General features: G+C 42.4%; 1 protein-coding gene across 1 annotated transcript in view; it reads right to left on the bottom strand.

Moving 5' to 3' along the window:
• Window positions 1-7,597: 7,597 nt before the first annotated feature.
• The window catches only part of ttll3 (tubulin tyrosine ligase-like family, member 3), a 106,569-nt gene continuing 86,886 nt past the window's right edge, over window positions 7,598-27,280 (bottom strand). The window contains exons 15-17 of the mRNA XM_063068458.1: window positions 26,556-26,799; window positions 20,469-20,904; window positions 7,598-9,253 (exon numbers count right to left, since the gene is read on the bottom strand). Of these exons, the coding sequence (XP_062924528.1) occupies window positions 7,598-9,253; window positions 20,469-20,904; window positions 26,556-26,799 (2,336 nt within the window). The remainder of the gene's footprint in view (window positions 9,254-20,468; window positions 20,905-26,555; window positions 26,800-27,280) is intronic.

The following is a 27,280-nucleotide window of genomic DNA, read 5'->3' as shown; positions in this document are numbered from 1 at the left end:
CACTAAACTTTAGTACATTGTTTAACAAGAGTGACTGAGAAGCCCCAGTATCTCGAAGAATTTTCACTGGTACCGGAGGTGACTCCTCATTCACTGACACAAACCCATCTGACGTAAAAGGAAGGAATTCTTTCCTAACTCGGTCAGACATTTCAGCCCCTAACAGAGCTTCATCAGAACCCTGTGGGTTTATGGGTGTTTCACAGCGCTGAATACAGGCATCTGGGACTGCCTCCTTTTCCTTATTCTTCAGGAGGGAACAATTAGCCGTAACATGACCAGGTTTCTTACAATAGTGACAAGTAAGACCAGAATGTTTCTCCTTCAACTGCCTCCCTTCATCCTCACCTTTGTCACTAGTCCCAGATTTAATACCTGGTTTACCCTGACTATCCATGCTACTCTTTTGGAAGGTCTTACTCGGGGTAAACTTAACCTTGTGGGTTAGAGCAAACTCATCTGCTAATCTAGCAGACTCTTGCAAAGTGGCAGCATCCTTCTAATCTAAGTATGCCTTTATGTCATTATGGACGCACTTTTTAAATTCTTCAATTAAAAACATCTCTTTCAGTTTGTCAAAATCACCATCCACATTTTTAGATGTGCACCATCGTTCAAAGCACACAGACTTCTCATAGGCAAGTTCCACATGAGTCTGGTTCACAAATTTCTTCAAATTTCTAAACCTTTGCCTATAGGCTTCTGGAACCAGTTCATAGGCCTTAAGCACAGCCTGTTTCACTGTCCCATAGGCAGTTGCATCGTCAACTGATAAGGCAGTATACGCCTGCTGATCCTTACCTTTAATTATACTCTGTAACAGGAGAGGCCAGCAGTCTCTGGCCACCATAGGCTCTGAGCAACTTTCTCAAAATGCTGCAAGTATTTATCAACCTCAGCCTCATCAAATGGAGGGACCAATTTAACTTCCAGACTGCCAACAAACTTATCACCAGAGTCAAACGCTAGACCCCATTGCTGTTGTCTCTCTAACTTCTCTAGCTCAAACCTCCTTTGTTTGTCTTTTTCCGCAGCTTCAAATCACCTTTGTCTTTCATCTTCTCTTTCGGCAATCTCTAGCTCTAACCTAAGTTTCTCTAACTTGATTTGTTCCAGCTTCAACTGGATCTCTGGTTCAACTGGTTTACTTTCAGGACGCCTTTCTAACACCTCCTCTTCAAACTCCTTCTTAGATACATAGTGCTGAGCTATCCTCCTCTGAATCACTGCCTTTGTCATAGACAATTTTACCGCAGTAAGTTCCAGCTCTCTAGCAATGGCCAACAAATCATCCTTTCTGGCGTCCCCTAATGCCTCAGGGTCTGGCAATGCCAGAAGTTCATCAATATCCATTGCTGTTGGTTTCCACACACAAGTCAATCAAAGAAGAAGTAACCAATCAGATCGATAATCAATCAATCAATAAGCTCCAATTTTGTTCATGTCACTTTCGAGCCCCCAATTTATGTTACGTACCAGCAGCAATAGTTCACAAATGGAGTCTGGTTTCAATGTTAAAACCACAATCTTTATTAGTATCTACTCCAAATATAAAAGATTAAACAAAATAAACAGAAGTTAACAGCGTTATGCATACAGTATATATGCGTGTATATAGAGGTTCCAAGCTATCAAGCTTGAGAAACAATGCTTGAAGTCTTAAGATTCAGATGGCAAAGTAGAAAAGTTCAGTAATCCATGGAATAAATGAGTGAGGAGAGAGATTTGTAAATCCACGTGAAAATGTAAAGAGAAGGCAATTACGAAGAATTCCACAGATTGCATGCTGGGTAAACGAAATAACAGTCGCTGAAGATCTTATCCGTTGCGTTGTTCCGAAATCCACTCAGAAATATCACCAGGTGACAGTCACAGGAATATCGTCTTCAAGTGGTTACCACATAACACCCTGATTCCAGGTAAAGGGCCAACAAAAGTGACAGTCACACATCCATTGTGCATTGCATGCTGCTGATCACCCCAATCTTTTGGGCATAGGAGAGTTCCAAACCATAGCAGTGACCAGCTGAAGTTGCAACATCCTGTCCCCTCTCTCTCTCTTTACAACACTGAGCAGCAGCGGCGGCCCGCAGCTTGTTATACCGACATCATAGTCCCGCCTCATCCAGGCGTCTCTTAAAGTGACAGTCCACAGTGAACGAAACCTGTGGTCTCGTAACTCTGCTCACTCCAAATGCAATGTGACCAGTGACTTAAAAAACTTACATGCTTGCTTTTATATTCTAGTCCTCAAAATGAATGTTCACATTGCATTTGCCTTCCTTACCACTGACTCAAACCGCAAGTTAACCTTTAGGGAATCCTGCACAAGGACTCCCAAGTCCCTTTGCACCTCTGATTTTTGAATTTTCTCCTGGTTTAGAAAATACTCTACACATTTTATTCCTTCTAATAAAGTGCATGACCATAGACTTCCCTTCACTATACTCCATCTGCCACATCTGTCTAAGTCCTTCTATAGATTCCCTGCCTCCTCAACACTACCTGCCTCTCCAATTATCTTCATATAATCTGCAAACTTGGCCACAAAGCCATCAATTCTGTCATCCAAGTCATTGATATACAACATGAAAAGAAGCAATCCCAACACCAACCATTGTGGAACACTGCTAGTCACCAGCAGCTAACCAGAAAAGGCCCCCTTTCTTCCCACTCTTTGCCTCCTACTAGTCAGCCAATCTTCTATCTATGCTAGTATCTTTCCTGTAATACCAGGGGCTTATATCCTGTTAAGCAGCCTCATGTGCAGCACCTTGTAAAAGGCCTTCTGAAAATCCAAGTACACAACATCCACTAACTCTCCTATGTCTATCCTGCCGATTATTTCCTCAAAGAATTCTAACAGATATGTCAGGCAAGATTTCCCCTTAAGAAAACCATGCCAACTTTGGCCTATTTTATCATGGGCCTCCAAGTACCTGAAACCTCATCCTTAATTGACTACAACATCTTCACAACCAGAGAAGTCAGGCTGGCTGGCCTATAATTTCCTTTCTTCTGTTTCCCTCCCTTCTTAAAGAGTAGAGTTATATTTGCAATGTTCCAGTCCTCCGGAGCCATTCCAGAAACTAGTTATCTTTGAAATACTACTTATACCTCCACCTCATCTACCTCTTTCAGAACCCAGGGAGTAGTTCGGCTGATCCAGATGACCTATCCATCTTCAGACCTTCCAGTTTCCCAAGCACCTTATCCTTGGTAAGAGCAACTGCACTCACTTCTGTCCCCTGACACTCTCAAATTTTGGGCATACCACTAGTAGATACCCCAGTGAAGATTGACGCAAAATACTTATTAAGTTCATTTCTTCCACCATTTCTTTGTCCCCTTTTACTACTCCTCCAGCATCATTTTCCAGTGGTCTGATATCCACCCTTAAGACTATAAGATATAGAAGCAGAAGTAGGCCATTTGACCCATCAAGTCTGCTCCGCCATTTAATCATGGGCTAATCCAATTCTTTTAGGCATCCCCATTCCCCTGCCTTCTCTCCATACCCTTTGATGCTCTGGCTAACCAAGAACCTATCTACCTCTGCCCTAAATATGCCCAATGACTTCACTTCCACAGCCTTTCGTGGCAACAAATTCCACAGATTTACCACCCTCTGACTAAAGTAATTTCTCTGCATCTCTGTTCTAAATAGACATCCTTCAATCCTGAAGTCATGCCCTCTTGTCCTAGACTCCCCTTCCATGGGAAATAACTTTGCTATATCTAACCTGTTCAGGCCTTTTAACATTCAGAATGTTTCTATGAAATCCCCCTCTCATTCTCCTGAACTCCAAGGAATACAGCCCAAGAGCTACCAGATGTTCCTCATACGATAACCCTTTCATTTCTGGAATCCTTCTCGTGAATCTTGTCTGAACCCTCTCCAATGTCAGTATATCCCTTCTAAAACAAGGAACCCAAAACTGCACACAAACTCCATGTGGTCTGATAAGTGCCTTATAGAGCCTCAACTTCACATCCCTGCTGTTATATTCTATACAATGAATGCCAACATTGTATTCACCTTCTTCACCACCGACTCAACCTGGAGGTTAACCTATAGAGAATCCTGCACGAGGGGTCCCAGGTACCCATGGTTGCACCATCCTCCCTTTAGAATACTTCTTCATCTTTGAAATGTAGCCACGCTGTGCTTTCCAAACTTCCCCTAGAAACAGCAGCTATTGCTGCTGTGCGTTAACCCTGCTGGTGTCCTATTCCAATCAACTTTGGCCAGCACCTCTCTCATGCCTTGGTAATTCGTTTTACTCCACTGTAATACTGATGCATCTGACTTTATCTTCCCCCTCTCAAAATGCAGACTGAATTCTATCATGTTATGATCACTGTCTTCTTAGAGCTCTCTTACCATAAGCTCCGGAATCAAATGTCATTCATTAGACAACACCCAATCCAGAATTGCCTTACCCCAAGTGGGCTCAACCACAAGCTGCTCTAAAAAGCCACCTCATAAGCATTGTACAAATTTCCTCTCTTGAGATCCAGCACCAACCTGATTTTCCAATCTAAACGCATATTGAAATCCCTCATCACTATCCTAAATTTGCCCTTTTTACATGCCTTTTCTATCTCCCATTGTAATTTACATCCCACATCCTGACTATTATTTGGAGGGCTGTATGTTACTCCTGTCCAGGGTCGTTTTACACTTGCAGTTTCTTAACTCTGCCAACAAGGATTCTACATCTTCCAATCCTGTGTCACCTTTCTAAGGATTTGTTTTAATTTTTTACCAATGGAGATGCCCCACCCCCTCTGCACACCTTTGATTACAATTTGTATCCTTGGATGTTAAAATCCCAACTCTGATCTTTCAGCCACGACTCAGTGATGTCCCCAACATCACACCTGCCAATCTCTGACAGTGTTACAAGATCATCTACCTTATTCCATACACTGCTTGCATTCAAATATAACACCTTCAGCCCTGTAATCATCACCTTTTTTGATTTTGCCCCCATGATACACTTCAACTCATCCCTTGGACTGCAATTTTTCCCTGTCATCTGTCTGTCCTTCCTCACAGTTGCACTACACACTTCTTGTATACCTACTGCCCCATCCTCAGCCAGATCATTTTAAACCCTCCCCAACTAACCAAACCTCCCTCAATTAATGAGGGGTTCATTATTCACCACTTATGACTGGATGAGAAGGAAGTTGGTTGGTAATGAGACCATTCAACTGTTTATTGCTTCTGCTTTTTAATTGGCATCTAGTTCTGGGTTCTAGCTCCACCAAACTGATCCTTTATTTCAAGATATTCTAAGTGTTGATTCTGGAATGCTGTTCCATACTTGTTACTGAACTAGCACTGATCTTCTTACTTTACGGCAACGGATTCCACTGCACATGATTTACGGCTTCTTGTATGAACCATTGAGTTACTAGATCCCACTGAATCAGTCTCATTTACCAACGTAAGTGGATCCTTATTTTGACAAAGGGAATTTGACTCTACAGGGAGTGTGTTAACCATTCTTGTTGACACTGTCAGAGAGAAATGCATTAGTGACTGACAGATTGATGAACGAAGTTGGTTCTCCCTTGTGTGGCTCCTTGACCAACTACTGCAAGATGATAATGGCAGCTGTACCTTTGGTCTTGATTAGCTTAGCCAGCGATGGTGTTACTAAGAGCACTTTTGGAGATGTACTCTGGGTGGGAGATTTCAATGCATCTTCTTACCCTTGTTCAACATGGAAACACAGGAATTCGTGGACTATAGATGGCAATCAGTTAGAGAATTTCTGTGTTTGTTGAAATGCGGTGAAACTCAATGAGGCCCAGAGACAATGTTGAGTACTCCTGCCAGTCAGCAGGACAAGCCTAGCGAGGGTGATGAATATTTACGTATTTTTATTTAGTGAGATACAGCATAGAATTTGGTCCTTGGAGCCATGCCACCCAGCAGTCCCTCCAGTTTAACCCTAACCTAATCACAGGACAAATTACAATGACCAAATAACCTCCCACCCGGTACATCTTCGGATTGTGGGAGGAAACCGGAGCACCCAGAGGAACCCACGCATCACAGGCAGAATGTACAAACTCCTTACAGGCAGCCATGAGAATTGAACCCTTGTTGCCTGTACTGTAAAGCATTGTGCTAACCACTATGCTACCTAATGTCATGATGTTGGCTGAAACACATGATTCTATGATTAAGAGCATATCAGTCTCATTTTCTTATAACTGTGGTCACAATGTTTTATTGTGGGGAATGTTGAAAAAAATTATGACAGGAACTAATCAACATAATTCAATGGGTAAGATTAATAGTTGGTGTCACATCTATACATATTTGACTACCTGTCTCCAGCATCGCGGATCTCCACGGCCTCCTCCACTGTCACGATGAGGCCACACTTGGGTCTGAGGAACAACACCTTATATTCCGTTTGGGTAGCCTCCAACCTGATAGCATGAACATCATTTTCTCAAACTTCCAGTAATGCCTCCCCCACCCCCCTTCACCATTTCCCATCTCCTTTTCTCCCTCTCATGTTATCTCCTTGCCTGTCCATCACCTCCCTCTGGTGCTTCTACCCACCCCCCTCACCTGGTGTTTCTCTCTCCCCTCCCCCACCTTTCAAATCTACTCCTCAGCTTTTTCTCTCCAGTCCTGCCGAAGGGTTTCAGTCCGAAACATCGACTGTGTTTTTTTTTCCATGGATGCTGCCTGGCCTGCTGAGTTCCTCCAGCGTTTTGTGTGTGCTGCTTGGATTTCCAGCATCTTCAGATTTTCTCTTGTCAGGCATTATCTCCTTGCTTTTACATTCAATTTCCCTTGAAATAAATGCCAACATTGCATTTGCCTTCTTTACCACAGACTCAACCTGTAAATTAACTTTCTAGGAGTCTTGTGCAAGGACTCCTAAGTCCCTCTTCACCTCTGATGTTTGAACCTTCACCCCATTTAGATAATAGTCTGCAATATTGTTCCTTGTACCAATATGCATTACTGTATCATACTTCTTACTTACTACATTCAGTCTCTATCAAACCTTATTCTTTGCACATTTTGTTATTTATTTTTGAACATTTCAGTATATTTCTAATATATTCAATTTATCTGGTGGTTTGCTATATGAAGAGGTAGAATTTTAACAAATTAATAAAAAAGAACTTTAGTCTATAATAATGTCTGATTCATTCATTATTACAAAGACTTCCAAATTCACAGATACAACTACATCACCCGAGATGTCTTTTAAACTATTACAAAACACTATTTTTCAAAAGTAACAAAATGGCTTTTCAAAAACAACTGCTAATAATGTTGATGTTCAGTAAGGTTAACATTCGTAAAGTAAAAAAATATATTCCAAGGAGAATCATTTTCTATGGGAACTTGCAGAATGCATTGTCCTTGTTCTGGTGACTGATTTGGCAAGGATCCATCAGCAAAGTCGTCCTTTAATGGAAGCAGTGCAAATGATCTGTTGGAATGGACCTTGAGAGACTGGAAACACCGGAGAGGACTTAAGTACTTAGATGATTAAAAGAGCCCCATACTTGTTCTGGAACAAATGGACAGGATAGACCAGCACAGCAATAGTTACTGAAAGAGTGGAAAATAACTTGTTAGCAGATGCCTGTTCATTAGATTGATGGTTGTATTCTGTTGGGTCTCAATGTACTTTTTGCTGTTGTCACTTGAAGCTTTAAAATGAGTCTGTAGGCCAGTAATATGAAGCTGTGGAATATTAGTGTCCTCTGATTGTGACCGTGATGTATTGTATGAGTAACGCAATGGGATAGACTTTTCATGGAGAGCTCTGATTTTGTTTGCATCTGCAGTAGTTGAAGCTCTCGAGTGTTTCTTATCTTTCAGGTCCAACAGGTCTAAGTTTAAATATTTCAACTTTACCCGGAGGCGGTCTCTGTGTAACTGTTGACCAGGAAAGAGGGAGTGGTTCACAGATGTGTTCACTTGTGAGACTGTGGTCTTTGTTGGCAAATGGTGCTTTTCAGACCCTCTGTTTCCGCCTGTCTTGCTCAGCTTTGGCATTTCATATTGCTGTTCCACTTTGTCAGCAAAGTGAAGTTTGGTATTGTTTTCAGTTTTACCACCCTGAGTTGCGTCGACAATGTTATTTCTCATTTCCTCCAAGTCATCCCAAGCCTTGGCAACACTTGAGCTCAGAACACTATGATTGCTTAAAACACTTGTCATCTTATTGTAATTTCTTGTTTTGCAGAAATGTTTGGAAACATGCAAATTCTTTGTCTTACCATTGTGTTTGGAATTGTTGTGAGTTTTCCCTTTGCTACTATGATTGGGTCTGCTGTAATCTTGGAGGATATTGTTGGAATCCTGAGAAGTGTTGGGCATCTTTGAATTAATATGTTTGGGAGCTATATTACCTGCATGACTAGAATTATTAGAATTGATAAGGTATTTGGTTTTGCTGGTCTGAATGGGAAATGGAGAATTGTTTGTAATGCTTGGTTTAATGGCTTGTAACTGACTGTCTGTATCAACATGATCGGTGGAATTTGATGCTTTTCCTGCAATTCTGGAAGTATTATCATCAACAGAACTGTTTGCAGCAGTGTAATTTTTGGAATTCAATTCATCATTTGTGATACTGGAACTGGTAACATTTATTGTATCTTTTGTATTGCTGGAATTAGTATTATCCTCTGCATTGTCAGAATTAACAAAGATCGATGTATGTTTGGCAACACTGGAATTCTTGGGAGATAAATTTTTAGCATCGTTGGGATTCTGGGGAATTATGCAATGGTTTGCACTATTGGAATTATTGGGGTATTTTACATTGCAGGAATGTGTGAGTTTCAATGGAACTTTTGCAACAGTGTTATGATTGGGAATTACAGGACTTTCTCCATTGCCAGAATTGAAAAGAATAAAAGAATTCCTTGCATTCATGAAATTGTTAGGAGAAATAGGATGATCTGAAAATTCATGTTTTCGGTCAGTTAATGAACATTTTGGTTTGCTTGGATTGATGACGACTTTTGAAACATCTTTATTTTTGACATTTCCAGTATTGGCTGAACTGGCTCCATGATAATTCATGGAACTTTGGCCGATCTGTACTCTGGCAGTATTAGATTTTTGCAGAGCTTGACAGACCTGGAAGTTTTTGTGTATCCCAGAGCTCTGAGTAAATACGGGCGGCTTCTTGATGCCTGATCCTTCAACCAGCAAATTTATTCCTAGGTATAGAGGGATGTTTGCTGTATTCTGAAAATAAAGCAACAGATTAAATCAAGTCAGTATAGTTTTTGCAATATTTTATTTACTATCAGTATCATGGATAATGTAAATTATTTAAATGAATATATCATTGGGCAAAACTTTGTTTAGTTTTTTGAGAAAATACTAACCTTATTAGATAAAGCTAATTTTTAAAGTCATAATCTTTATCAGTCACATGTACATTGAAACATGCAGTGAAATACATTGTTTTTGTCAAAGCAAATCAGTGATGATTGTGCTGAGGCTGCCCACAACTGTCACTGACCTAGCATGCCCACAACTCTCTGACCCTAACTGTACATCTTTGGAATGTGGGAGGAAGAAGATGCACCTGGAAGAAACCCATGGGGTTACAAGAACAACATACAAAATTTCCTTGCAGACAGCGTGCGAATTGAATCCCAATTGATGATCGCTGGTGCTATAAAGCAATTGCAGTAACCACTACAATATCATGCTGCCCTGTATTGATTCATATATAACCACATGGATATGGTACAGTTCTTCAAAATGTTCTTTAAAGTTGTCAGAGCTGAGCGGGGTAGTCCCACTATTTTAGTAAATGATCCCAATATCGTGTGTCTCAAATAGCCTCCGACAACCAAGTCGAGCTCCTGGCCTTTACACGTAGCTTAATTACGAAGCCTAGCAAAACTGTTTCTACTGACAGAAAAAGGTGCAAAGGTGGGTTACTGCTGTCTTAAAACCAGTTGCTGTGGGCAAATGGAGCTTACCAGCCACGGTTGGCAGCTCATCTAGGAGAAGGAAAACTTGGATAACAAAACCTCAGCTGCTTGTGGCTATACCCACTTATGGGGAAGGCTTCCAGAGTAAACCGCAAGGAAAAATCTAGAGCTGGAGTCCCTAAGGCAGTCCTATGTTGACTTCAATACTGACTTGCAACTCCTGCGACACCACTCGTGCCTAACAGTATTGGTCTCTTCTGTTCCTTTGAATTCATCAACTGCATAGAGAGGGGGAGCCTGCTGCATGGGCAACAGCTTTCCCTCCATATCGTGTTGCCCTGCCTTGCATATCACGTGGATAGCTTGGTCGCAATATCCATGGTCAACATTGACCAACAAGGGGCCCCCTTCAAAGGGGGATTGAATTCATTCCTTGCTGGTTTGTGGTCATGTGGAATGTTAAATGGAATTCAACACAATATACTTACACCATAGAAACATAGAAAATAGGTGCAGGAGTAGGCCATTCAGCCCTTTGAGCCTGCAGCGTCATTCAGTATGATCATGGCTGATCATCCAACTCAGAACCCTGTACCAGCCTTCCCTCCATACCCCCTGATCCCTTGAGCCACAAGGGCCATATCTAACTCCTTCTTAAATATAGCCAATGAACTGGACTCAACTGTTTCCTGTGGCAGAGAATTCCACAGATTCACCACTCTCTGTGTGAAGAAGTTTTTCCCTAATCTCAGTCCTAAAAGGCTTCCCCTTTATCCTCAAACTGTGACCCCTCGTTCTGGACTTCCCCAACATCGGGAACAATCTTCCTGCATCTAGCCTGTCCAATCCCTTTAGGATCTTATACGTTTCAATAAGATCCCCCCTCAATCTTCTGAATTCCAACCAGTGTAATCCTAGTTGATCCAGTCTTTCATCATATGAAAGCCTTGCCATCCCAGTAATCAATCTGGTGAACCTTCTTTGTACTCCCTCTATAGCAAGAATGTCTTTCCTCAGATTAGGGGACCAAAACTGCACACAATACTCCAGGTGTGGTCTCACCAAGGCCTTACACAACTGCAGTAGTACCTCCCTGCTCCTGTACTCGAATCCTCTTGCTATAAATGCCAGCATACCATTTGCCTTTCTCACCGCCTGCTGTACCTGCATGCCCACTTTCAATGACTGGTGTATAATGACACCCAGGTCTCGTTGCACCTCCCCTTTTCCTAATCGGCCACCATTCAGATAATAATCTGTTTTCCTGTTTTTGCCACCAAAGTGGATAACCTCACATTTATCCACATTAAATTGCATCTGCCATGAAATTGCCCACTCACCTAACCTATCCAAGTCACCCTGCATTCTCTTAGCATCCTCCTCACAGCTAACACTGCCGCCCAGCTTCGTGTCATCCGCAAACTTGGAGATGCTGCATTTAATTCCCTCATCCAAGTCATTAATATATATTGTAAACAACTGGGGTCCCAGCACTGAGCCTTGCGGTACCCCACTTGTCACCGCCTGCCATTCTGAAAAGGTCCCGTTTATTCCCACTCTTTGCTTCTTGTCTGCTAACCAATTCTCCATCCACATCAATACTTTACCCCCAATACCATGTGCTTTAAGTTTGCACACTAATCTCCTGTGTGGGACCTTGTCAAAAGCCTTTTGAAAATCCAAATATACCACATCCACTGGTTCTCCCCTATCCACTCTACTAGTTACATCCTCAAAAGATTCTATGAGATTCGTCAGACATGATTTTCCTTTCACAAATCCATGCTGACTTTGTCCGATGATTTCACCGCTTTCCAAATGTGCTGTTATCATATCTTTGATAACTGACTCCAGCATTTTCCCCAACACCGATGTTAGGCTAACCGGTCTATAATTCCCCGGTTTCTCTCTCCCTCCTTTTTTAAAAAGCGGGGTTACATTAGCCACCCTCCAATCCTCAGGAACTAGTCCAGAATCTAAGGAGTTTTGAAAAATTATCACTAATGCATCCACTATTTCTTGAGCTACTTCCTTAAGCACTCTGGGATGCAGACCATCTGGCCCTGGGGATTTATCCGCCTTTAATCCCTTCAATTTACCTAACACCACTTCCCTACTAACATGTATTTCCCTCAGTTCCTCCATCTCACTGGACCCTCTCTCCCCTACCATTTCCGGAAGATTATTTATATCCTCCTTAGTGAAGACAGAACCAAAGTAATTATTCAATTGGTCTACCATGTCCTTGCTCCCCAAAATCAATTCTCCTGTTTCTGTCTGTAGGGGACCTACATTTGTCTTAACCAATCTTTTTCTTTTCACATATCTATAAAAGCTTTTACAGTCAGTTTTTATGTTCTCTGCCAGTTTTCTCTCATAATCTTTTTTCCCTTTCCTAATTAAGCCCTTTGTCCTCCTCTGCTGGACCCTGAATTTCTCCCAGTCCTCAGGTGAGCCGCTTTTTCTGGCTAATTTGTATGCTTCTTCTTTGGAATTGATACTATCCCTAATTTCCCTTGTCAGCCACGGGTGCACTACCTTCCCCGATTTATTCTTTTGCCAAACTGGGATGAACAATTGTTGTAGTTCATCCATGCGATCTTTAAATGCTTGGCATTGCATATCCACCGTCAACCCTTTAAGTATCATTTGCCAGTCTATCTTAGCTAATTCACGTCTCATACCTTCAAAGTTACCCTTCTTTCAGTTCAGAACCTTTGTTTCTGAATTAACTATGTCACTCTCCATCTTAATGAAGAATTCCACCATATTATGGTCACTCTTACCCAAGGGGCCTCTCACAACAAGATTGCTAATTAACCCTTCCTCATTGCTCAATACCCAGTCTAGAATAGCCTGCTGTCTAGTTGGTTCCTCGACATGTTGGTTCAAAAAACCATCCCACATACATTCCAAGACATCCTCTTCCTCAGCACCCTTACCAATTTGGTTCACCCAATCTATATGTAGATTGAAGTCACCCATTATAACTGCTGTTCCTTTATTGCACGCATTTCTAATTTCCTGTTTAATGCCATTCCCAACCTCACGGCTACTGTTAGGTGGCCTGTACACAACTCCCACCAGTGTTTTCTGCCCCTTAGTGTTATGCAGCTCTACCCATATCGATTCCACATCCTCCCGGCTAATGTCCTTCCTTTCCATTGCGTTAATCTCCTCTCTAACCAGCAATGCTACCCCACCTCCTTTTCTTTCATGTCTATTCCTCCTGAATATTGAATATCCCTGAACGTTGAGCTCCTATCCTTGGTCACCCTGGAGCCATGTCTCTGTGATCCCAACTATATAATATTCATTAATAACAATCTCCACTTTTAATTCATCCACCTTGTTATGAATGCTCCTTGCATTGACACACAAAGCCTTCAGGCTCGCTTTTACAACACTCTTAGCCCTTTCACAATTATGTTGAAAAGTGGCCCTTTTGGATTTTTGCCCTGGATTTGTCGGCCTGCCACTTTTAGTTTTCACCTTACTACTTTTTGCTTCTACCCTCATTTTACACCCCTCTGTCTCTCTGCACTTGTTCCCATCCCCCTGTTGTGAACTAACCTCCTCTCTCCTAGTCTCTTTAATTTGATTCCCACCCCCCCCCCAACCATTCTAGTTTAAAGTCACCTCAGTAGCCCTCACAAATCTTCCCGCCAGGATATTGGTCCCCCTAGGATTCAAGTGTAACCCGTCCTTTTTGTACAGGTCACACCTGCGCCAAAAGAGGTCCCAATGATCCAAAAACTTGAATCCCTGCCCCCTGCTCCAATCCCTCAGCCACGCATTTATCTTCCACTTTACTGCATTCCTACTCTCACTGTCGCGTAGCACAGGCAGTAATCCCGAGATTACTACCTTTGTAGTCTTTTTTCTCAACTCCCTTTTAACTCCCTATATTCTCCTTTCAGGACCTCTTCCCCTTTCCTACCTATGTCATTGGTACCGATATGTACCACGACCTCTGCCTCCTCACCCTCCCACTTCAGGATATCTTGGACATAATCAGAAATATCCCGGACCCTGGCACCAGGGAGGCAAACTACCATCTGGGTCTCTGGACTGCGTCCACAGAGTCGCCTATCTGACCCCCTTACTATCGAGTCCCCTATTACTACTGCCCTCCTCTTCCTTTCCCTACCCTTCTGAGCTACAGGGACGGACTCTGTGCCGAAGGCACGGCCACTGTCGCTTCCCCCGGGTAAGCTGTCCCCCCCAACAGTACTCAAACAGGAGTACTTATTGTCAAGAGGCACAGCCACTGGGGTACTCTCTATTACCTGACTCTTCCTCTTCCCCCTCCTAACCGTGACCCATTTGTCTGCCTCCCGTGGCCCTGGTGTGACCACCTGCCTGTAACTCCTCTCTATCAACTCCTCACTCTCCCTGACCAGATGAAGGTCATCGAGCTGCAGCTCCAGTTCCCTAACCCGGTCCCTTAGGAGCTGCATCTCGGCGCACCTGGCGCAGATGTGGATGTCCGGGAGGCTGGGAGACTCCATGACCTCCCACGTCCAGCACTGAGAACAACAAGCTTCCCTCACACTCATACTGCCCCTCTCCTCAAATAACAACAAAAAATGAAAACCAAACCCTCTTTGCCTTGCCTGTTTCCACCTAAGCCTGTTGAGCCGAAGCTCCCGGCTCACTCTGCTGCCCGCTGTATAAGGCTCTGTTCCTTTTAAATCTTCCGCGCTTCACTGCCTGATGACACACGCCTGTGCAGTCCCGCCACTCTGAACGCCGATGGAAAAAAAACCCAAAAAATTCAAAAATGGCTTCCTCCGCACTCCTGCTCCAATTCTCAGACTTCCTTCTCATTACCAAAGTTGTCATATGGACTCTACTCACTTAAAGTGATTAGATATAATTTTTAGTGTTTAACAAAAAGTAACGTTATTTTAGAGTATATATCTACTTTTTCTCTCTAAAGGTTTTAGGCTGATAGATCAAGGTGGACTTGGAGTTATACTGCAAGGAATATGAAGGGCCGACAGAGAAACCACAGAGCCTTTTCTTGCCTAGAATTTTGCATAGAAGCTCCATTTGGTCCACAACCCTAAATTCACAGATTATGTCGCTTCCCATGAGTTGAATACAGCAGAGAATGCAATAAATCGACTGTATGTTTGTAAAATATCAGATATTGTCCCAGAACCAAAAGTGATGAACAGTTGTTAACAGACATCCCACCCTGCAAAAACTAATTTCAGGGAGGTAGCACCACACCGCCGCCCCCACCGGTCGACCTCCAAGGATGTATGTAATACCTTGTTTAGTGATTTTATCTAATCTGTAAACCAAGTTGGGTATTTGTAGAAAACGTGACATTAAAATATGTACTTATATTATCATGTTTATTCTATTACAACTTTAAGCAAGTCTACAGGCAGTTTGGCCGCATCACGTAGGACATCAATAGAGTAGCTCCTTAGCAGCTAGCCAGCTAGTTTAAATAATGTTAGTTGTGCCAATGAACCGATGACACCTGTTAAACTCACTTCAACATGTCTTTTACACTTTAACCCACCATGAGCAATAGAAAATTCACTGTTGCAAATACTGCAGTGAGCAACACTGTCATTATTTTTGAGGTGGACTGTAAAACCCGCCCACAGAGAAAACTGATAGGTCTACTTAGCACGAAGAGAGATCAATCAGGATGCTCTCTCTCGCTCTTCCTCTCCCTCTCCCTCTCAAAAAAATCAATTTCCGGGATATTGTATATAATTTGTGGGCGTCAGGGAGCCGCTATCAATATGCGGGGAGACTCCCGGAACTTCCGGGAGAGGTGGGATGTCTGGGTTAAGAAAACCATGAGCAGCAGAGACTTTTTTTTAAACGTCCACCTCCATAAATGTTTAGTTAATTCAGGTCCAAAATGCTCAGATTAGTGCCCACTTTATAGCAAAAGGAAGCATTTCCCTTCCTCAGTGTACATAACCTTCACACTGTAATAGACTAGTCTCTATGAAGCATATCCCTCTTGAAATGTCTGTCTGAAAAGAACAGTTCTAGCATTCTAGGCTACTTTACCAAGAGGCTAACAAAAATCTTCTCTCACTGGTACCATAAAGTCAGAAGGTTATAGAATCAAAGCACATTGAGTTGCATGCTAATAAAGGAAAACAAGAAATTCTGCAGATGTTGGAACTCCTTTGCAACACACACACGCAAAATGCTGGAAGAACTCGGCAGGTCAGGCAGTATCTAAAACCACAAGGCTACTAAACAGCTTCCTCCCACAGGCAGTCAGACTGCTAAATAGCTGCTCCACCTGGCTCTGCTTTGGACACTTTTAACTTGCACTGGACACTTATAACTGATTTTAACTGATGAGGCTGTTGCGTTTTACAATTTATTGTTATGTTTATTATTTAGTGTTGCGTTTGTTATGTTATGATTGCACTGCTCCTGGGAAACGCTGTCTCATTCTGCCCTGCAGAGCTGATGTACGGTTAGAATGACAATAAAGTTTTTTGAATCTGGAATCTATGGAAATGAATAAACGGTTAACGGTTTGGGCTGACAGCCTTCGTCAGGACTGGGAAGGAAGGGATAAGATGCCGGAATATAGAGGTGGGGGAGGGAAAGAGGGATAGCTAGAAGCAGATAGGTGAAGCCAGGTGTGGTGGGAAAGGTAAAGGGCTCAAGCTGAAGAAATCTGATAGGAGAGTGGACCATAGGAGAAAGGGAAGGAGGAAGGGAGCCAGAGGGAAGTAATGGGCAGGTGAGAAAAGGTATGAGGCCAGAGTGGAGAATGGAAGAAGGGAGGGGGATACCAATTGCACATCTTTTTCAAGTGACTGTAATGTCTAGTTTTCTGGTGAGAAAACCAGGAGAGAGACAGTGTCCTGGATTGGGAAAGTTAACAGCAAAGTCATTTAATTTTGGTAACTCCCTGGTACACAAGGAATGGAAAAGGAAACTAACCATTGAGACCTCTCTTTGAAACGCGTATCCTCTGTCACTCGAAGAGTGTGGCGAGTTCTCTTGGAGCAGCCCACATTGAACTCATCAGTAGAAAAGATGTTCAAGCTTTAACATCTTCTCTGTTAGTTTCCTTTTCCATTCCTTGTGTACCAGGGAGTTACCAAAATTAAATGACTTTGCTGTTAACTTTCCCAATCCAGGATACTGTCTCTCTCCTGGTTTTCTCACCAGAAAACTAGACATTACAGTCACTTGAAAAAGATGTGCAACTGGTATCCCAAGTATGAGGGTGACCTTTCTCTTCGAGGTATTCCCGACAATCACAGTCATCCTGATTGCATGGGCAGCCGAAGGTTTTTGCAGTTCACGGCTCACCAGCACTCCAGCAGGTTAGCGTGACTCTTCTCCGTGATCCTCTGCAGCATTCACCAGGAGGGCCTTGGAGTCGGGCATTCCAGGAACTTGGGCTTTCCCATCACTCTAGCTACTTCCTCAGGATGTAGCACAACGGTTCGGGCTGGGTGTACCACACAGTCCCTCATTTCTGCCTATTACCCTGCTTAGGAGGAACTTGCACCTTTTCAAAAGCATCTGAACACCAAGTGAATGGAGAAGGTTTTCAAAAAATTCTCTCCATTTCTCTCTTGCATGCTCCCGTGAGTCTTCCCTCAATAGAATTTGTTCCCACAATAATGGAAGCTTCCCTTTTTCAACCAGATCAGGACACACCAACAATAGTGTATCAAGGGTGTCAGCTACTCCAACATCTGCTTCCGAAAACTCCAGTTTCAACGACAAGTAACCATCCTATGGGTAATCATCAGTACCGTACTAAGGCCACAGATTTCTAGGGCACTGAGTGCTGTCAATGGTAAATACATCAAATACCGGTTGTAAAAGGATCTGTAGAGTAGAGTAAGCTGAGAAGCTGTGTTGAGCATGGCTCTTGCATAAATACCCTTGATCTATATGGATACACCTGAACTTGTTCCACAATGCCTTCAAGAATAGGGTGTTGCACTTTTGTGTTTTCCTTGGTACATTGATTGGAATATGTTCCCCTCGAAATGACAGGCCGTTCCCTTACTCAGTCTCTCTGAAGTTTCCTGACTTCCTTTTCTGTTTAAGTAACCGTTGGGTTACTTTCCAAAGGTTTTCCTGTCCCTCACACTCCTGCTTGAAATGTCCATCCTCGCCACAATTGTAACAGAAAATACCGGTTGCTTCCTTCATCAAGAGACCCCTGTCCTACCAGCGGGTCCGGCTTCCTATTGGCCTTGTCATGCTCAGTGGCAGCACTAGCCGACATTAACCAAGATTCCTCGGCGTGCAGGTTTTTCACTGCATCCTGCAAAATCCCACTCGTGTGGCTTCAGCAACAGAGGCTGCTACTGAGGACTTTGCCCTGCTGAGAAGGCCTCCCACTCCTCCTTCGCATTTTCCTCCTCTCTGACTTCTCTGATCAGCTCAACAAACGAACGAGGGAGGGGAACGTATCTTATGTGTCATTCGAATGCTTAAAGCAATCACATTGCGTGAGCACACACCCTCCTCCATTCTTAATCGATTTACCTCAGCCAATGGAATGGCCCCTTTACGCTGCAAGGAAAGCAGCCGTCTCTCCAGCCTGAGAATGTAGGCTCCCCCTTCTCCTGGAATGTATGACTAAACCTCATCATAAGTGCAGCTGGGCTGTCCGTTGTGCCAAAAACATTTCTTAATGCTTGTATGTAGCCCATGGACATGACCGATGGGTTTTCTGCCTTGGGGCCTTTTAGACTCTCTACCAGTCACTGTCCTTTCATGTTATCTGAGCACTGCCACTGATCCAGTCACCGAGATGTCTGCTCCTCCCAAGCCTCATTCTTCTTCCCCATCGGGTGTGGGCTTGACTCCAGAGAACTCTCCCAGTCTAGGATAACTTTGGTACTCTGCAGGTACACTTTGGCATTTATTAACCAGTGATATCATCGCTAAAGCCAACTCAGAATTTCCATCAACTGCCGAATGACCTATTTGACTTTTCACATCAGATCACTCATTTCCCTCACTTCACAGAAACAAGAACAACTTGTCTTTAAGGTCTTCACCCTCAGCTGCATTCTCCCCCCCCCCAACCCCGCCTTCTCTAATAATATAGACTGCCCTTGCCTCACCTCTCTGGGTTCTCCTAATGTTTTGGGCAGTACAACTTCAGTTATGTCACTGCTAGTCTGGACTAACACAGCATCCCTACCAGCTGATTGATCAAAACACTGTTCAACCAGTGTAACTTGCCCCAGTACTTCTACAGAACTCAGCCCTCTGAGTAACAGTTCATTGGGGCTTCAAATATCCACCCCACTCAGAACACAAGCATTATTTGTGGATAACCACTGTGAATCACACCAAACCCTAATCCCTGTGGCATCCATAATAAAATACCTTCATCACTTTCCTCGACACTAGTTTAACAACTGGCTTGAACACACAAATCACTTAATCAATCCTAAAACAGCACTCACACAGCATCTGAAAACAACCACAAAACGTAACCCTCTCACCAGGGCACATAAACGCACTCAGCTCATTAGCTATCTCTGTTAACAGCCATGTGACTTGGGTGAGAAAGCTACCTTTCATAAACAATATATGTCTAGTATATTGTAAATATGATTTGGGGAACATTAGGAATTCTGATTTAAGGAACCTCAATTTGAGCAAATGCTGTGTAAATACTGCTCATACACAATTATCGATCAGCAAAAATAATAGATCGTGCATCGTATAGAATTATAAAGGAATTATATTTATCAATATCAGGTTTATCAAACAGTTAATAGGAAAAAGAAAAGGGCCCATTACAATTAAACCAGTCTAAATGTGCACACAACATTGGAGCTCATGTCGTGATCAGATTTTTGTTGCTGAAATGTGACACTCCTCCTCTCTCCACTGATGTTGTCTGACCTATTTCCAGCATTTTTTAAACACGGGATTCTGCAGATGCTGGAAATCTAAAGCAACACACACAAATGCTGGAATTCAGCAGGTTGGACAGCATCTATGGAAATGAATAAATAGTTAATGTTTTGGGCCGAGACCCTGTATGAAGACTGGAAAGGAAGAGGGAAGATGCCAGAATAAAAAACAGTGGGGGGAGGGGAAGGAAAGCTAGAAGGTGATAGGTGAAGCCAGGTGGGAGGGAATGGTAAAGGGCTGGAAAATAAGGAATCCGATAGGAAAGTGAACCATAGGAGAAAAGGAAGGAGGAGGGGCACCAGGGGAGGTGATAGGCAGGTGTAGAAAAGAGGTAAGAGGCCAGAATGGGGAAATGAAGAAGAGGGAAAGGGAAAGGAAAACATTGCAGGAAGTTGGAGAAATCAATGTTCATGCCATCAGGCTGGAAGCTACCTAGACGATATGAGGTGTTGCTTCTCCAGCCTGAGAGTGGCCTCAACATGGCAGAAGAGGAGGCCATGGACGGATGTGTCAGAACAGGAATGAGAATTGGAATTAAAAAGGTTGGCCACATTCCAGATTTCCAGCATCTTTTGCCTCTAGGTCATGCTTTGCTGCACATTTTACATTACCTGTTTATACAACAGCTCAAACTGTCCTGTGCCACACGTCTTCTCAAACTTGCGATCGATAACAACTTTAATAGTGTCCTCTTGGACTCTGCTGCACAATGCTGCTGTCACTGGTGTTGAGGCCGACATGGTGGGGCTACAATTAATTTCAATCAGCCATGGGTTGAAGTCCTCCCCTAACAGGAAATCAGCTCCATACAATTCAAAACTGTTTTTCCGAGGTTTCACAATGTCCTGCATAATCTGCATGGTATTTATAATTGCCTTCTTCATGCCAGGGGAGATGATATCCTCCCAGGTGTTTGTAAAACCACATTGATTCAAATATTCCTTGAACTGGTTACTGGACCACATGTTATCTTTAGGAACTAAAGGGTGGCGACTGGAGGAGGCCACATAATGTTTTTGGATTGAGTTATTACACAAGTGAATTGATCTAAAGGATGCAAAGAGAAATATGTTAGTTGCTATAAGATGGATTGGAGTTATTTGCATGCTGTTATCTAAAGGGGATCACATAACATTTTATCATTTGATCTTTGCTGGTCCTTAGTAAATTATTAATATATTTAGCTTAAATTGGTTGGAACCCCTATTGAATGTATTTGTTTAAGATCTTAGGTAATTTATAGATAGGTGATACTGAACTGATAATTTCAATATGAAGCAAAATGAAGAGATGAATTATTGCTATCTCATTACAACCATCAATAAGGAAATACAGGAGCCTGAAGGCACACACTCAACATTTCAGGAACAGCTTCTTCACCTCTGCCGTCAGATTTGTGAACAGAAAATGAACAAATGAACACTACCTCATGATTCTTGTTCTCATTTTGCACTACTTAGTTTTTTTTATAAATGTTTCTGATTGTAATTTACAGTCAATGCTCTGCTGCAAAACAACACATTTTATGACATATTTCAGTGGTAATAAACATTTTAATTCTGAATCCAAAACATTTTGACAGCTGAAAGCAGGACAATCCATTTTGCACATATGTACACTGTCAAAGAGCAAAATGTAATTTCTCTATAATAGATCATTAAATAGGTTAATACTTCCAGAAAACTTTTCACTACAGAATCCTTGAGAACAATTTCAATTTATGTAACTGTAAAATTGACCAAATCATTCGGCAAATATGAAAGATATTTAATAAGCTTCTTCAAAATGGATAAATAAGAAGTAGAAATTGCACAACTGGATTAATTTTTGCATATGTTGACAACTGGAGTAATATACAAACTGCTGGAAGAACTCAGCAGATCGAGTGGCATTGGTGGGAGGAAGAAAACTGTCGATATGTAGAGGAGGCCACAAGGTTGAAGGAAATACACATCAACCTTTGCCTCACCTAGGAGGACAATTTAAGTCCCTGGACAATGACGAGCAATTCCACCCAAGGACATAAACTCGAGTAATCACATTGTCAAGTTTGCTGATCACATGATAGTGGTGGGGCTCATCACCAACAACGACGAGACATCCTACAGAGAGGAGGTGGAAGAACTCAAGGGCTGGTGCAAGGCAAATAACTTCTTTTCTAATGTCAACAAGCCTCGCACCACTCACACCCCCATTTACGTTGGCAACACAGCTGTGGAAATTGCAAGCAGTTTAAAGTCCTGTGAGTGCAGATAACACAAAACCTCTCAGAAAGCTCGTCAATGCCTCTATTTTCTGAGGAGGCTGAAGAAAGCTGGACTTTACACATCCATACTCATGTCCCTCTGCAGATGCCCAGTAGAGTGCATCCTGACAAGCTGCAGCACTGCATGGTAGAGAAAGAGCGCTGTGTTGATCAAGAAGGCTTTACTATGGTAGTCAAAACTGCCCAGTGCATCACCAGCACCAGCCTACCCACTATCAAGGACATGTATACAGAAAGGAGCTGGAAAAGGGCCAGTTACCTCACGAAAGATCCAACCCACCCCATTCGTGGAGTGTTTGTTCCACTCCCATCAGGGATAAGACTATGTAGTATCCACACCAGGGCAGTTACTTTCCCCAAGCAGTAAGCCTGATCACACCTCCATCCACCAACCCAGCCACTACTCTGTCAGTCACCTTGTAGTAAGTCATCAACAAATATAAATACGTAAGATAGCTTATATACATGGATTGATTGTACGTCCATAAAGTGACCTAAAGTCATCTTATGACCATAAGGTGACACTAGTCACCAATCATCTTGTGACTGACTACTGCCTAGTGACACATTATGGATGTACAATCAATGTATATAAGCTATCTTAAGTATTTATATTTATTGTTTTTTTTATCATTATTGCTTTCTTTATCTTTCGTGGGGTTTTTTTGTGTTCCATCAGATCCAGAGTAACAATTACTTCATTCTCCTTTACACTTGTGTACAGGAAATTACATTAAGGAATCTTGAATAAAGGAGGAGATGCAAGGACAAGAGTTACATCTACTACGAGAGCAGTGGAATGTGCCAGTGGCCAGGAAGGGTTGGGTGAGGAGTAATGAGCAGAATAGGGAGTCATAGAAGGAGTGGTCCCTGCGGAAGACAGAAGACAGGGTAGAGGAAACCTTAGTTTTCCATCTGGTACCCAAGATGCCTTTCTCTTAGCCCACAAGGCAGCTAGGAAACTTCTTGAAAAATTTAACTGACTTTGGGTCCATTCTGGTATTTTAACCATTGAGATGAATGAACCATATCTGGTGATTTACAATGTATCCCAGTAAACTGGATCAGGTAGTTACACCATCTCAATTTAAAATTGCCATCAATCAAACTTGGTCAGGTAAGAAGAGGTAAGTCTCACTATCAATGTTAACAGCATATTAAAGCCAAGACATACTTCTAGTGATATGATATGGAGGGTAACTATGCAATGATTTGTATTGCCAAATAATTGTATGGTTAAATACATCACTGTGCCAAAAGTCTTGGGCACATATATACTACAGCTAGGGTGCCTAAGATTTTATTCATAGTGCTGTATCAACTAAATATTTACCAATGTTAACAAAACTTAAGACTCACAGGTATTGCTGTTTCAAGGGCAAATGAAGAGAGGATACAGAAGTTTATTTTCCTATCATGTGTCTCACAACAAATCAAAATTAACCCACGCAGGAAATGATATAAAAAAACAGCTTACAGTACTACACAAACATCTTAGGCACCCTAGCTATATTTATACCCAAGACTTTTGCACAGTACTACGTGTCTTTTTTTTGTTTGTCAGTATTTTTAGGAATAAATCCAATGAACACATGAATTGCTATCATCTCTAAGACTGTGGATTAAAAGCAGGTAAGTCGGGTTAACCTCAGATCAATTTTTGGCTAAAATGGATGTAATAGGCTTCCTCTGAGGGACTAGGAAATGGCAGACGAACTGAGTAAGTATTTTGCATTAGTCTTCACTGTGGAAGACTCTAGCAGTATGGTGGAAGTTCCAGGTGTCAGGGGTCATGAAGTGTGTGAAGTTACCATTACTAGGGAGAAGGTTCTTTGGAAACTGAACGGTCTGAAGGTAGATAAATCACCTGGACCAGATAGTGAACACCCCAGGGTTCTGAAAGAGGTGGCTGAAGAGATTGCGGAGTTAAGATGGCACCAAATGGCGGCCTCTTCAAGTTCATCTGCATAAACAGCTTACATTCCTCTCTTTAATTTCTTTTTTCTCTTCTTCTTCAAAGTAGCTGGGGTTCTATTGAGGTCCCTGATCTGCAATGGCAGTCAAAACTGCGTACTTTTTTTACACAGGATGGAAGGTGTGCGGTGCAACCCTGAGGACAAATGTTTCTAGGCTGGTGGTGCCATGGGAGAAGGAACATCAGGATTTTGCGGCGGTGGATGCTGCGGATGGAGGTTTCTGTAGTTGATAGTTATCTATCTATGTATCTTTCTCTCCCTCTCTCTCTCTCTCTCTGTGGTGGGGAGAGTTTGCTGCTGGTACTTGAATCAGAGAAGCTTAGAATAAAAAGCGATGCAGCAGGCTGTAACGTTGTAACAGTAACTGTTTGTCAGTCTCCCCTTTCGCTGTGAAATGGGTAACATTTCTGTCACAAACAAGAGAAAATCTGGAATTACAAGCAACACACACTGCCGAAGGGTTTTGGCCCGAAACATTGACTGCACTCTTTTCCATAGATGCTGCCTGGTCTGCTGAGTTCCTCCAGTATTTTGTGTGTGTTCTCTGTCCCCTGTTAGGGAGAGGGACAGCCTGTGGCATGTCGAACTGTTGGGTAAGCAATAGTTTTTGTTGACTGCAGATCATGGTCTCTCTTTGGGGACTTTGCTGTGGCTTGGTGGGTGGTGGGCACTGAGGTTTTTTGCTGAAATGGGAGGGGGAGGGGAGTCTGATGGTTTGCTGCTGCTTGCGCAGGGGAGGGAGAGAAGGGCTTTGGGGTTCTAATGTTTTTCTGTTGTTCATTCTTTTGGTGTTCTATTGTTCATGGATGCCTGTGAAAACTGAGTATTTCAGGTCGATATTGTACACATTCTTGCATAATAATCACAACCATGCAACCTTCAGTAATGATCACTCACTAGATTCTGGGAGACTGGAAAATTGCAGATGTCACCCTACGTGTCCATGGCAGAGAGGCAGAAGAAGGGAAATTATAGGCCAGTTAGTCTGACCTGGGCAGATGTCAGAGTCAATTGTTAAGAATGTGGTTTCAGGGTACTTGGAGGCACATGATAAAATAGGCCATAGTCAGCATGGTTTCCTCAAGGGAAAATCTTGCCTAACCAATCTGTTGAAATTCCTTGAAGAAATAACAAGCAAGATAGACAAAGGAGAATAAGTTGATGTTGTGTATTTGGATTTTCAGAGGACTTCTGACAAGGTGCCACACATGAGGCTGCTTAACAAGCTACGTGAAAAACTCCAGCATGGGTATAGCAGTGGCTGATTGGCAGGAGGCAAAAAGTGGGAATAAAAGGAGCCTTTTCTGGCTGGCTGTCGGTGACTAGTGGGGTTCCACAGAGGTCTATGTTGGGACCAATTCTTTTTACACTATATGTCAATGATTTGGATGATGGAATTGACAACTTTGTTGCAAAGTTTGCTGGGGCAGATAGTTCTAAGGAAGTAAAGAAGCTACAGAACTACTTGAATGGGCAAAGGAATGGCAGTGGGAAATCAGTGTTGGGAAGTATATGGTCATGCACTTTTGTCGAAGAATCTGAGGCGCAAAGGGACTTGGGAGTTCCTGTGCAGGATTCCCTAAAGGTTAGTTTGCAGGCTGAGTCTGTGGTGATGAAGGAAAATAGGATATTAGCATTCATTTCAAGAGGACTAGAATATAAAAGTAAGGATGTAATGTTGAAACTTTACTAATCACTGATGGGGCCTTGCTTGGTGTATTGTGAGCAGTTTTGGACGCATATCTTAGAAAGGATGTGCTGAAACTGGAGGGGGTTCAAAGGAGGTTCAAAAAAATAGTTCCAGGATTGAACGTCTTATCATCTGAAGAGTGTCTGATGGCCCTGGACCTGTATTCACTAGAATTCATAAGAACGAGGGGTGACCTCATTGAAACCAATCGAATAGTGAAAGGCCTTGATACAGTGGACGTGAGAGAATGATTCCTGTGGTGAGGGAGTCTAAGACCAGAGAAAACAGCCTCAGAATAGAGGGATGTCTTTTTAGAATGGAAATGAGGAGGAATTTCCTGAGACAGTGGTGAATCTGTGGAATTCATTGCCACAGGCAGCTGTGGAGGCCAAGTCTTTATGTATATTTAAGGCAGAGGTTGATAGATTCTTGATTTGTCAGGGCATGAAGGATTACAGGGGGGCGGCAAGAGATTGGGGTTGAGGGGGGAAAATGGATCTGCTGTGATGAAATGGCAGAGCAGACTTGATGGACCAAATGGCCTAATTCTGCTCCTACACTTTGTGGTCTTTGGGTCTTTTGTGTTGTTAATTTTTATGTTTCCATCTAGTGATTATATGTCTTTGGAAGAAAGAGAAATGTTATTCTTATCTTGCATCCAATTTGGCTAATAGACCAACTCATAATCCATTATTTTTGCAGTCAAAATAACATTCTAAGGTGATTTATTATTCAAAATGCATGCTGCAATGTAATATATACATACGTGTCCAGATGCTCCAAGGAGAATGCTTGGGTTGAAAAGCGCAGGTAACAGTCCTTATAGAACCAGATAGTCACAGGATTCCAGTCTGTTACTAGGAACCACTGGCGCATGTCAAATTTTGTCCCATAAATAAGCAGTGGATGTTCAATGTATTTCTGCACTACCCATTTGCCATCTGCAATGAAAGTTGGCTGGCCGTAAACTAGTTTCATGATCTGCTCCAATCGGTCCATGCAAGTGATCCCTGCAGAGACAGGCAAAGAATAATCTGTCACTCCATCTTACTGTTACCAAGATTCAGAAAACTTTGGTGTCACAGTAAGATGGAATACACTGAGGAGTCGACTATTAATACAAACTTGAAGAACATGCTGTAAGATATTCATAATATCTGTAACAAAACAGCAGCCATTTGTGCCATTGTGTCTGTGCTAGATACAGTATAGTTCCATTATTCCCACTCCCCTGTTCATCACCTGTAGCCCTGCAAGTTTTTTCTTTTTAAATAATTATTGACGATATTATTTATTTATTTATAAATTATTATTGGAACTGTTTTTACCACCACTTCTGGCATTGTATTCCAGATCCAATAAATTGTATTAAAAGTAGGTAAACTTTTCTCTTTTTTTGTGATCACAAGACCCTTTTAATGAAAAATGCCGCACGTCCGATTCACTGATTTATTGGCGGTTGGTAGGGGAGCCGCGTGCTGTTGGTTGTGT

The sequence above is a fragment of the Mobula hypostoma genome, chromosome 15 (assembly GCF_963921235.1).
Source record: "Mobula hypostoma chromosome 15, sMobHyp1.1, whole genome shotgun sequence".
In the NCBI taxonomy this organism is placed as follows: Eukaryota; Metazoa; Chordata; class Chondrichthyes; order Myliobatiformes; family Myliobatidae; genus Mobula; species Mobula hypostoma.
This window is presented reverse-complemented; position numbering and strand designations above follow the sequence as displayed.